General features: G+C 44.4%; 1 protein-coding gene across 31 annotated transcripts in view; it reads left to right on the forward strand.

The window, feature by feature from the left end:
• nid2 (nidogen 2) overlaps positions 1-12,965 on the forward strand; it is a 119,150-nt gene that overhangs the window by 27,575 nt on the left and 78,610 nt on the right. For all 31 annotated transcript variants that reach the window (XM_033027303.1, XM_033027312.1, XM_033027300.1 and 28 more), the window contains exon 10: positions 1,835-1,966. In XM_033027303.1, the coding sequence (XP_032883194.1) occupies positions 1,835-1,966 (132 nt within the window). The remainder of the gene's footprint in view (positions 1-1,834; positions 1,967-12,965) is intronic.

Below are 12,965 nucleotides of genomic sequence, written 5' to 3' on the forward strand. Positions count from 1 at the left end.
TGGCTAATCACTCATGAGATATATCATTGCTAAGCTGCATCTTTGCTTAATCGACTATCATCCATGCATACATGTAAACACAAGAAACCACAGATGCTGGTTAACAAACAAAAAAAGACACAAAGTGCTGGAGTTACTCAGCGAGTCACACAGCATCTCTGGAGAACATGGATACGCAACGTTTCAGGTCGGGACCCTTCAGGCTTTCTTTACGTGTTGTTGGCGACCAGCCCCTAGTGCACATTTCAGTATCATGCCAGTAGGGTCTCAACCTGAAACATCACCTATCCATGCTCCCCAGAGATGCTGCCTGACCTGCTGAGTTAGTCCTGCACTTTGTGTCCTTTCATGTCGACAGCTTTTGATTTATCGCAGACTTCCAAGGATTGTGGTGAGCGAGTAATTCAATGATTTGTCTGGGAGTTCTGATCAGCTCTGAGGCAATTAGTTCAGAATGATTCGAGCCAGTGGTGTTGGCTCGAAGGGCCGAATGGCCTCCTCCTGCACCTATTTTCTACGTTTTCTATGATGTAAAATGGGGAACAAGCCAGGCATTACGTTTCCAGCATGCCAATTCCTTCCCCCATAGCCTGACAGCACTGAACATTGTCGCTCAACCTTTGCCCTCGTTGGGTGTACCTACATAAATAAGCCCCAAAAGAACATGCATGCAAGGCAGGGTCTGGAGAAGACGATTACAGTTGGATGTCCTCTGTTCTATTCTCTCATGAAATTGCTGAAAGTTCATTTCGCATCCCGTACATTCTGGCAACTATTTGAGTTTGGACAAGGATATAAAATGGGAATGCAAATATTATATAGCATCTATAGCGTCCTCAGACAGATTTTTCCAGATACGGACTAGGGAGGTCCTAGTGGACTAGGGGTGACTGCTGAATTAAAAGGTTGCCCCTGAGGTCCATCTTAAATCTCTCCCTTCTTACCTTGAGACTTTGCCCTCTAGCTTTAGAATCCCCCACCCTGGAGAAAAAGACAGTGCACATTCACCTTATCCATCCATGCCCCTTACAATCTTGTACAACTCAGTAAGGTCACCCCTCAGCCTACTGAAACAATAAATTCAGCAGATCAAATGTTTTTGATCATTAAAAAGGCCATTGACCTGAAGCATTAATTTTCTTTCTGCTCAACAAAATATGAAGTGAGATGTTTCATCCTATTTTAAAGGGTAACGTGTATCTAGGAGAAACAATAAGCCATGCTAACTGGCTTGGATTTGTTTACCATTTTACAACAATTTAAACCCACAAAAGGTGGAGGAGGTGCAGAAGAGATTCACCAGGATGTTATCTGGAGTATGGCATTGGGACTTTTGTCTTTGGAGTGTAGGAGACTGAGGGCTGACCTTATTGATGTGTACAATATCATGTAGCATAGATAAAGTGAATGCTCACAGTCTTTTCCACAGGATATTGTATTCTAAAACTAGAGGGTATAGGCTTAAGGTGAGAGGGGAGAGACCTCGGGGGCAACTTTTTCACTCGGAAGTAGTCTGTATCTGGAATGAGCTGCCAGAGAATGCTACAGAAGTGGATACAATTACAATTTTTGTACAGATGTATGGACAGGAAGGGGTTACAGAACTATAGTCCAAATGCACGTAAAAGGGATTAGCCCAGTATTCCAACTTGGTTGACCATAGACAAAGTGTCCAAAGGGACTGTTTCTATGCTGTGCAACTCTATGACTATAACATAGATCTGCTTGGACCTTGGGCAAGACCGTACAGTTTCAACGTGTTAATTGTTAACTAGAAAATGTTCACTGCGAGAGATTTTTCTGCTTGGTAACAAGGCTTTCACTATTTCCTCAGATATTGACGAGTGTGCTGGTGGTAGTTCCCATGGATGTGGTGCGAATACTGAATGTGTCAACGTCCCTGGATCCTATGGGTGTGAATGCAAACAAGGCTATGCTGTTCCAGAGGGTGGGAACACATGCGTACGTAAGTATCCCAAGACTATTTTGACCTTGTTTGAAAATGAATGAACAGCAAATATTGTGATAAGTGATTTACGTGATGAATTGGGTATAATTTAGATTTATTTCAGAAAATATTTAACCATTAAGTCGATCATATTTTATCTGGATCATTGAATTGCATTGCATAATGTGTTTAAATACTGACTACTTCTGATGGATGGTACAATGGATAGGAGGGGTTTAGAGGGATGTGGGCCAAACACAGGCAGGTGGAACTAGTGTAGATGAGACACGTTGGCCGATGTGGGCAAGTTGGGCCGAAGGGCCTGTTTCTACGCTGTAAGACTATGACTAATTGAATGTCACATTTGAAAACTCCTGTTAAGAGACAATAGTATTGAATTGCCATATGTAGCTGCAACAGAACAATAAATTCTTACTTGCTGCAGTTGAATCGGCCTGTAAACGCAATAACAATCTGATATATATAATAATGAATGATACAATAATATAATAACAGGTAACCATAATAGTGCAAAACCAAAGTCATATTGCAATCAAAGACACAGTCCATAAAAAATAATTGTTGCAGTGATTTGTGTTGTGTTGTGTTCAAGAGCCTGATGGTTGGTGGGAAGAAGCTGTTTTTGAACCTGGTAATCATGGTCTTCAGGCTTCTGTACCTCCTTCCCCATCTTAGTAGTGAGCTGAGAGCATGGCCAGGATGGTGTGGGTGTTTGATAATATTGGCTGCCTTTTTGAACTAGTCCCTCCAGAAGATCCCTTCGATGGTGGAGAGATCAGAGAGATAGGAAATGTAGTAGATGTTACAATTCTGTGTCTGCTCACCAGAAGGCCGAAGTTTCAAGAAAGAGGCTCTCCACATTTTCTCAAAGGCAATTATGGTTGTGAATTAAATGATGGCCGTTTCAGCAAAGTACAGATTGTAAAATGTATATTTTAAAATGTTGTACCATTAGCCTTCATGGGTAGGTGATTCCTTTAATGTGACTCAATCTTTCGGTCTTTCTCTGATTTCACAATGGAAACAAATTAACTGAAAAGAGCTTGTACTAACTTTTACCAACTGTTGAACTCTCCCTTGGGCAAGATGTACCGTACGTCTGATAACTCAATAGCTTGAGGCAAGAATTTTTTGGTGCTGTGACAATGCTTGATTATATTTGTAACTCTAGGATAAAATGTTGCACCTTGGCTGTTATTACATCTCCTGTGGAGGATACATTTGAATCTTTGCCAAATAATAGTGCTCTGATATCAGTCCTCTTCTTGCATTTAACGCAGTTTTAGAAAATAAATCTGTTGGAAGAAGTTACAATCCCCTCTGGACTTAAAACATCCATCTGTCCTCCAAGGATTACAGATGACATGCAGAGTTTGGCAAACACATTTTCAGCTGTTATTATGATGCTATAGACCTGACCACAGACCTACCTCTTTGTTCTGAGCACAGCCGGCTTTCATGATCAACGCTGCTAATGTTATATTGTATAATAATGTTACAAGAGGAGGCCATTTGACCCATTGCATCTCTTACAAATCTCAAAGCAATTTGGCCCATTGAATCAATGCCAAATCTCAGGGTAATTTGGCCCATTGAATCTGTGACAATTCTCGTAGCTTTCCCAGCATTTCTGTTCCCCCGTTTATTTCCCTGTAACCCACACTCCCACTGCCTCACTTTTCCACCTGCCTTCCCCTTCTATGAGGGGTGATTTTCAGTAGATTGTTGGCCATTAGTTTCTGGAGGAAACCCATGCACCCGTGGGCAAACTCTTGCCTTCCTGGCAATGGTGCAGCCTTCACACAGACAGTATCCGAGGAGGAGGATAGAAATGGGTCAGTGCAGCAAGTACAGCAGCTCTAGCTACAGCATCACCTCAATACTAACTGTGCTGCTCCTTACTTGGTCTTTTAAATAGGAAATCAACATTAATAGTCAAGCGAACCAAATGTGCCTAATTGTCACATGTACCAACAATGTAACTATGACATTCTTACCAGTTGCAGCTTTATAGACCTCATTATTGCAATAACACAAATACATGTATATTAATCAATAATACCATAAATTAGTAATTGGAATACTAAGTAACTATTAAAGTGCAAAACCAAATTCCATAGTGTAACCAAAGACACGGTCTATAGAAGATCATAGTTGCTGAGGTTAGGGTTGTGCAGTGTTCAAGAGGCTGATGGTTGCTGGGAAGAAGCTGTTCTTGAACCTGGAGGGTAACAGTTTTGAGGCTCCTGTACCTTCTTCCTGATGATAGTAGTAAGATGAGAGCATGGCCAGGGTGGTGTGGGTTTTTGATGTTCACTGCCTTTTGGAGGCAACGCCTCCTGTAGGTTGTTTCAATGGTGGGAAGTTTAGTACCCACGATGGACCTGGCAATGCAGTAAAATTACATTAAGGATGCATTGGTGGTTGGCAGTGACCTGTTGAATTATAGTATATTGGCAGGACAGCTTCCAATGACATCCACGTAGGGATGTGAATTAGGGCTGCTGTGTCGAAAGTCAATATCAATGCTCCCTTTAGGCTTAACATTTATTAACAAATGCCTCATTCATAGTGTTTGTTTCCCTTGTCCTCCATCTCTCCGCGGATTCAACCATGAGACTTGGAGCAGAAGAGAAAGTAAACACAGTGTTGGCCACAGCTGAGTATAGTGCCCAGTTTTGGATGCTGGGTCTTCAGAGAGATGTAAAGGCTGGAGAGAAGATCAGGGCTCTCGCTTAACTTTTTTTCCCTGTTGCCAGCCGGGCAACCTTGGCAGCTTTTTAGGTTTCCAAATGACAGTTTAGGTGGTCATTTAAGATGGATTACATGACGCGTGCGATAATGTGCTCGGACGAAGCGCGTAGTTACCAGTCGGAATTATACTCAATGAAGCATTCACATATTATTTCTGCTTCAAATAAAGTCACAAACTAAACATTCATCAATCAAGACATGATATATCCCACAATGACATGCAGCAAAATTATAAGACAGTATCTCAACTTTTTTTACACATTGCAATTAATGCAATTTCTATTAGTTCTTTCCACTTCCAAACAAAAATGTGGTTGGATTATTCAGCGTATGATCAACCTGTGTCAATAAATCCTGGACCATGGTAACATATATGCGTACGTATAGTTGTGAATGTTGCTCATTAAATAACTACAGTGCTGATACTCCATATTAAGAGCCGTTAAAATGAATTCTGTAATAACGTGTCAACGGTAGCCACACACGGAAACTGCTGTCAAAACATGGAGGGGACCGGGGGACAGGGGGGACACAATTTCTTGGCGGCCGCATGCGCACACTCACTCACACACACACACGCGCGCAAGGCTTCGGAGGCTCAATCCAGCGCTAAATGCAGCTTAACTCTGCCTGTCTCGCCGGGTTAACTACAGCCCTGTCTGGACTGACGAGATACCAGCGCAGCTTCTCCACGGGGGGGGGGGGTACTCGGGTGGGGACAGGACAGCGCCGGAGAACCGGCCGCGATCATCCTGGCTGCGGATGAAGCGCAGGTCTGTGCCATGTCTCCCTCCTCCAAACACCGCACTCTATCCTCAGTCCCCCCCCCCCACTCCTCCCTCCTCCAATCATCGCGCTGAATCATGTCCCGCCCCCATTGCCTGCTAACCGACGTCTCTATCCTCCAATCGGCGCCCTCGATCATCAGTCCCACCCCCACTGTCTCGCGAAAAGCGGAGATTTCACCGGGTTTTTAAATCCGGATTACTAAAACTTGGGGGGAATGTCCCCCACCTCTTAAAACATGGAGGGGACGTGTCCCCTCTGTCCCCCCCCCCCCCCCCCCCCCCCCCCCCCCCCGGGTTTTCCGCCCCTGACGGTAGCAGTGACAATCGAACACTGCGGTTTTAATGTTTCACGTGTTCACAATTTAATTAATCCATCTTTACAGATTAAAACAAATAATAACTTTGGGAATTAAAACACATGATTGCATTCTGTTATCAAACATAGTCAATATTCGCTCTGAAGACATTTCCAGGACAATAGGGTCAGGGAAGGGTGTGTGTGTGAATCAGTGCGGGGTGGATAGATGGGGGGGGGGTGGTGGTTAGAAGGCAGTCGGTGCAGAATGGATGGATTGAGGCAGGTGAATTAGTGCGTGTTGGTTGGAGTAGGTAGAATTGTGAGGGGAGAGCACGGGGATGTCAGTGGTGTTGAATGGGGGGGTTCAGTACGGGATGGATGGGGGCAGACAAAAGTGCTGGAGAAACTTAGCGGGTGAGGCAGCATCTATGGAGCGAAGGAAATAGGCAACGTTTCGGGTCGCGACCCTTCTTCAGACTGTTCCCCCCCCATTCTTCTTGAATGGGAGGATCAGTACAGGATGGATGGGGGGGGGGGGGAGATCCGCGCAGGATGAATGGGGGGGGGGGGGGGGGGTCAGTACAGTGTGGATTGGAGGGTCTGTGCAGGATGAATGGTGATCACTACAGGATGAATGGGGGATGGTGCAGGGTAAATGGATGGTGGGTCAGTACAGGATGAATGCGTGGATTAGTACAGGATGGATGGAGGAGGTGCAGGATGGATGGAGGAGAAGTGCAGGATGGATGGGAAAGGGGTAAGTACAGGGTGAATTGGGGAACCAGTGTAGGATGGATGGGCGGGTATGGCGGCAGGAGAATTAATGCGAGGTGGATCGGGTGATCAGCGCAGGATGGATAGATTGAAGGTGGGGATGGGGAGGGGAGCACGGGGATGTCAGTGAGGACTGAATAGAGGCGGGAATGGTTATCAGTGCGGGATGTAGAGGAGGGGTCCCAGGATAAAGGTGGGGGGTGGAGGGGGCGTACAAGAGAGGGGGGGGGGGCGAGGTGGGGTGGAAGGGAGGTCAGCGCTCCTCAGACAACATCGCCCGCTGCCTTGACCGTCGGGAATTACTCCCCACCGCCTCCCTCCTCCGCCAGCCAACAGCAGGGTGCGGGGCCGAGCGGTGCAGCTCAAAGATCCTAGAGCTATAGTATCTTTGGTGCTGCTGCTTCAGAAGTGTGGGAGCGAATGACGGGTCCTGCACAGCAGCCGCGACAGCGGCACCATCTCCTTCTCCTCCCTGATAGAGGCCGCTGCTTGCAAATCCGACAACGGGATAACCGCTTTCAAAACAAACCCTCCAACACGCCGAGGCCTCCTCCTCCCTCCCTACCTCCTCCCGGCCTCGGCGTGCGGGAGTTTTTTTAAAAAAGCGCCGGGTAGTTGATTTGCAAGCAGCGGCCGCTATCAGGGCGGGCGGGGGGATGAGGAGATGAAGCCGCTATCGCGGCCGCTGCTGCTGCTGTGCGGGATCCGTCATTCGCTCCGACACTTCGTCACCACGCACCTAGTATCTTTCTCACGCAATACAGCCGTCACCGCCGACACAAAACGTCGCGTTCCTTTTCTCCAGAGATGCTGCCTGATCTGCGTAGTTACTCCAGTTTTTTGTGTCTATCTTCGGTACAAACCAGTATCTGGTTGCCAAGCCGGGCAAAATGACTCGGTGTTTAGTTGCCCGGCGGCGCTTTGAGTGGTCAATGGCACCCGGGCAACCGTTAATTTCGAGCCCTGGAAGAAGCTTGTAAGATTTACTAAAACGATTACAGAGATTAAGAACTACAAGATGAATGGGAACAGCCTGGGCGATACACCTTGGAACAGAGAAGATTGAAAGGGAATCAAATGGAGGTATTTAAAATTGTGAAGGAGAGTTGATAGAGAAATCTCCTCAACGTTCACAGCTCAAAAATGGGAAACATAGATTGAAGGTGTAAGGCAAAACAACCAAAAGTGATGGGGTACGCACAATGTTAGGGTTTGTTGTGCATTGCCATTGGGTGGTAATAAAGACAGACTTGGGTGTTGTATTCAAAAAGGAACTGTAAGCATCTGAAAGGAAATATATTTCCTCTGGTAAGAAGAAGCAGCTGTGGAATTGAGTCAAATTACAATATTTAGACAAGTACAGGGATAGGAAAGGTACAGAGGGATATGAGCCCAATGGAGTGAATGGGACTAGCCTTGATGGGGCATCTTGGTTGCATTGTTGAGTTGGACCGAAGGGCCTGTTTCTGTGCAGTCTGGCTCTATTAAAGGGGGATTCGGTAATAGCACAACTCATCTGAGTAGGTTTTGGAGGTGGGTACTCTCAACATTTAAGAAGCATCCAGACGAAAACAAATTGGTCAACACAAACAAGTTGGGCCGAAGGGGCTGTTGCTCGCTGAATAGCTCCATGACTGAGAGGATGTGGAGTGAGATTAGATTGCTGCTGTAGAGAGCCCATGTGGACTCACCAGGCCAGCAGCTTCCTTCTCCTGTCCTGTACTATCCTGTGAATCTGAAAGCATCTCCCTAGGGCCTGTCACACTGGCGATTTTTTTTTGGTGTCTGCCGGTGTCATTAACTGATGTACCAGGGTCGCCGAACGATTTTGAAATTTTCAAAATCCCCCGGCAACAAAAAAATGTTGCGAACATGCGTCAATAAGTCATCAAGTCGCGACTTTTTCGGTGACCTGATCCTTCAGTCAATGATGCCAGCAGTCGCTGAAAAAACGCCAAATTCTGTGTTCTGGCTGGCCATTGCGGGCCAACTTCAACAACAATGCTCCTGGTGACTCATTGGGCTCAGAAATCCTTAATGCACTTCTGATGGAGATCAGCAAAATGATGTACGAAAGAGATTGTATAATCAATTATTTGTTGAGTATATATCTTTTCATAACAAGACTAAACATTGAATATATTAGTTTATCATATGTATGTGTACTTGCATTAGAGTAGTAAAATTCTGAGAAAGAATTGGCTTTTGGCAACAGTGTGTCACTTTGTGTAAACTGTTGCTTTGTGTCATAAAACAATCAATTGGGCTTTCCAAACCACATAAACATTTGTAATGTTTATGAATCGCCTTGAGAATGACTCTTGAGAATTTGAGGTTTGCTGATTGCACTGATGTTGTAAGGGAAAGAGCAAGGAATTCAAATTCTATTACGATGTTGAGTCTTACTAACTTGGAAAGAATCTTTGCACATAATGTGGCTGCGAGCTGACCTAAAGTTATTGCTAAGATTTTGAAAAATGAGACACTGTGAAAGAGTTACTTTGTAAGGAAACTGCTCTTTGTGAAGCTGAAATGGCAGATGGAATTCAATCCAGCCAAGCATAAATTGTTGCATTTTGGGAGGTTAAATGTAAGAGGGAATTTATACAGTAAATGGCAGGGCCTTTGACAGCATTGATGAACAGAAGGGTTTTTGGGTGCAAATCCACAGCTCTCTGACAGTGGCAACACAAGTAGATAGCGTGGTAAAACATTCATTGCATCCCCGAATATAAAAATTGTGAAGTCATGTTCCAGTTGTATAAAACTTTGGCGAGGCCACTAATGGAGTATCACGTGCAGGTTTTGCAGCATTACAGGAAAGATGTGGAGGCTTGGCGAGGGTTCAGAAGAGGTTTACCAGGATACTGCCTGGATTAGAGAGTATTAGCTATATGGAGAGGTTGGATAAACATGGATTGTTTTCTCTGGAGGCTAAAGGGAGGCCAGAGAGAATCATATAAAATATGAGAAATACAAGGTTCATAGTCATTTCCTGGAGGTCATATATTTAAGGCAAGAGGGAGAAAGTTTGAAGGAGATTTATGAGGCATTTCTTTTTTCAGAGAGAGTGGGAGGTGAAATGCGTTGTCTGGGGAGGTGGACGGAAGCAGACTTGATCGTAATATTTAGGAGGCATTTAGGAGACACAAGGAACTGCAAATGGTGAGATGTTGAACAAAAAGCAAAGTGATGTCGGAAATCAGTGGCATCTGTGAAGGGAATGGGGAGGTGTGCTTCTTTCAGACTTTTTTCAGACTGGAGGCGTTCAGATAGGCATACGAACAGGCAGGAGTCGGGAGGATATAGACCATGTCCATGCAAGTGGGATTATTGGTGTTTGGCACGGATATTGTGGGCAGAAGGACCTGTACACTCTGATCTATGATTATAGTCCCCAAGGGGGTTCCATTTGGGGGGGGGGGGGGGGGGAACGGACAGGGACTCTTTCGTGTACTTTGTATGCAAAAACTGAGAATTTCACTGTACCTAGGTCAAGTATCATCATCATCATTATCGAGTTATTAGCTGGGAATGGGCCCTCTGTCTCAACACGTCAATGCTGATCAGGCAGCTGGTCCTATTTTACCAGTGTTTGGTCCACATCCCTCGAAATGTTTAACCATTGTATCTTGACAGTATAAATAGTGGTCAGATTGATCTCAACATTAGAAGCTAACAAAATCCTGTTGATTGAATGAAGAATGATTTCCTCTGGTCCTCATCTTCCACCCCGTCAGCCCTCACATGCAACTGAAGACGTGTGTCCACTCGAAACGTCACCCTCATCACCATCCCAGAGACCAATATTTCTCCCAAGATTGAGCCCACCCCTTGATTCCAACCACACCATTTTCCATGATGTCATTTGTGGGACTGCAGGAGAACGCATCTTTGATCTGTTATCCACTTCTTCCTCTTTTCATTCTTCAGTTCCCAAAATGCATTTCCAGAAGCAACAATGGTTGCTCGAAACGTCACCCATTCCTTTTATCCAGTGATGCTGCCTGTCCCGCTGAGTTACTCCGGCATTTTGTGTCTATTTCGGGTTTAAACCACCATCTGCATTTCTTTCCTACAAAACTTCACATGCAATGTGTTGTCCTTTATAAGTTAGGTTCAGCGAAGGAATCAGCAAAAAAACAAATTGGCTGATTCCTTGGCTGAACCTAAATTGCCTCTCCTGAACTCTCCATTGCTCCCTTTCCTTCTTGCTTAGCCTTACCTTTTTTAGATTCCTTACTTTTAGATTCCTTACTTAGATTATTTTTCTTTTCTTAAGGCCCCCCTTTTCTGTGGGGCCTTTTTTTTTTTTTTTCTTTTCTTCCCACATTTTCAAGCAAGCAGTCTACTTAACCAGTATCATTCACTTAACGCCAACTACTGCGGACTACACTCCACTACTATCCTCACTCTTTTCTTCTTTCTCTCTTTTCCTTTCTCTTTTTCTATTATAGCTTAAAGTTTGAAAAAAAAAAAGAAGTTGTACAAGAAATGTAATATGTTGCATATTATGATTAAGATGTATGTACATTGCTTCTAATAAAATAAAATAAAGAAAGAACTCTCTATTCCCTGCCATCTTCATCCCACTCCCACCTCCTGTCGCCCCCTGCACGTTTACAGCAACAAATGCTCCAGCAACATCAGTCTAGTTATTTATTTATTTTTGTCTAGTCACATTACAGTACTGAGTTCTCCAGCATAAGATAACTTGCTATTCCTTTCTGAAGAAGGGTCTTGACCTAAAATGTCTGTCCATTCCCTCCCAAGATGCTGCCAGACCTGCTGAGTTCCTCCAGCACTTTGCGTTTTGCTCAATATTCCAGCATCTGCAGTTCCTTGTGTCTCCATTCTGCTGTTACTGTCTTTATACATCAAGTTTATATGTTCTGGTCTGCTCATCGTGTCCCAGACTTCACAACACAATTACAAAGGAGCTTAACCATCCATTCAATGGTGGTCTATCATTTCATCTCATTACTGACATTCCATTTGTTCCACCCATTGCCCACCCCAACCCTTTCTGTTACTCAGGCTTGCTTGCTCTCTCTCTTTTTCAGTTCTGCCGCAGAGTTTTCAACCTGAAGCTTTAACTGTTTTGCTTTCCGCAGCTGCTGCCTGACTGGCTGTGTTCTTCCAGCATTTCTGCTTTCAGTTATCTTGAATTATATGGCATTCATTGTCAAAGCTAGCTGTTCACTGTGGAAAATTATACTTTCAAACCTCTCACCAAGTAGAGTTAAGACTTGGAATACAACTTGGAATAAGTGAGCAGAAATGGCCAGACAACCTCTGGAGAGATGTTTAGAACCCAAGTGTTTGATTTCTAATGTAATAAAAATGTATTTGCTTCAGTAAACAATTAACCGTCAACCAAGAAAAGTATTAATTACGGAATTTCCCATTCCCTGTGGACAATCCAAGGAAAGCAGGGGTTAGAGATGAGATTGCAGTCCTGATTCTGCAGCCCACACATTCCGCTGGAGTTGACAGGTCATGGAATCGCCCCAAATCCTCTGGGGCAAGTAAAATTTTAAACTAATCTTGGCCTTCTCCTGCAATCCAATGTTTCCAGTTTACAACTGATAGTTAGGCAATTTGATAAACTGCTTCAACCAAAATGACTGCTGCTAAAGTTTTATTGTTAATGTCATAGATTGTAAAATATTTTTAACTAAACATATGTCATAAATGTAAAAACTTGGTGTATGCTTCAGTGGGTAATAATTCTTACAGAAACAATTAAGTATAGAGACAAGGTACACAAAAATGCTGGAGAAACTCAGCGGGTGCAGCAGCATCTATGGAGCGAAGGAAATAGGCAACGTTTCGGGCCGGTTGATGTAGATGGCATGGACAATCAATGACGCAATCACTTCTTCGTCTGAAGAAGGGTTTCGACCCAAAACGTCGCCTATTTCCTTCGCTCCATAGATGCTGCTGCACCCGCTGAGTTTCCCCAGCAATTTTGTGTACCTACACGCAATCACTTCTGATTGCTTTGAATTGATACAGCATGGAAACTTTGTCCGAGTCCATGCTGACCATCGATGCTATGTACCTGTTCATACCAGTTCCATGTTATTCCACTTTCATATCTGCTCCCTATAACCTAGGGAGAATTTATAGAGGCCATTTAATCTACAAACCCAAATATCTTTGGGATGAGGGAGGAACAAGGGCACCCAGAGGAAACCGAGCTGGGAGAAGGTGCAAACTCCACATAGACAACACCCGAGGTCAGGAATGAACTCGGGACCCTTAAACTGTAAGGCAGAAGCTCTCCCAGCTGTGCCACTGTTCTGCATATTTAGAAGTGATTAGGGATTCCCAGCTCATTCTGTGGCACGGTCCTTCTCTATCCATCACCAGTATACAC

This window comes from Amblyraja radiata, chromosome 9, assembly GCF_010909765.2.
Source record: "Amblyraja radiata isolate CabotCenter1 chromosome 9, sAmbRad1.1.pri, whole genome shotgun sequence".
Taxonomy (NCBI): Eukaryota; Metazoa; Chordata; class Chondrichthyes; order Rajiformes; family Rajidae; genus Amblyraja; species Amblyraja radiata.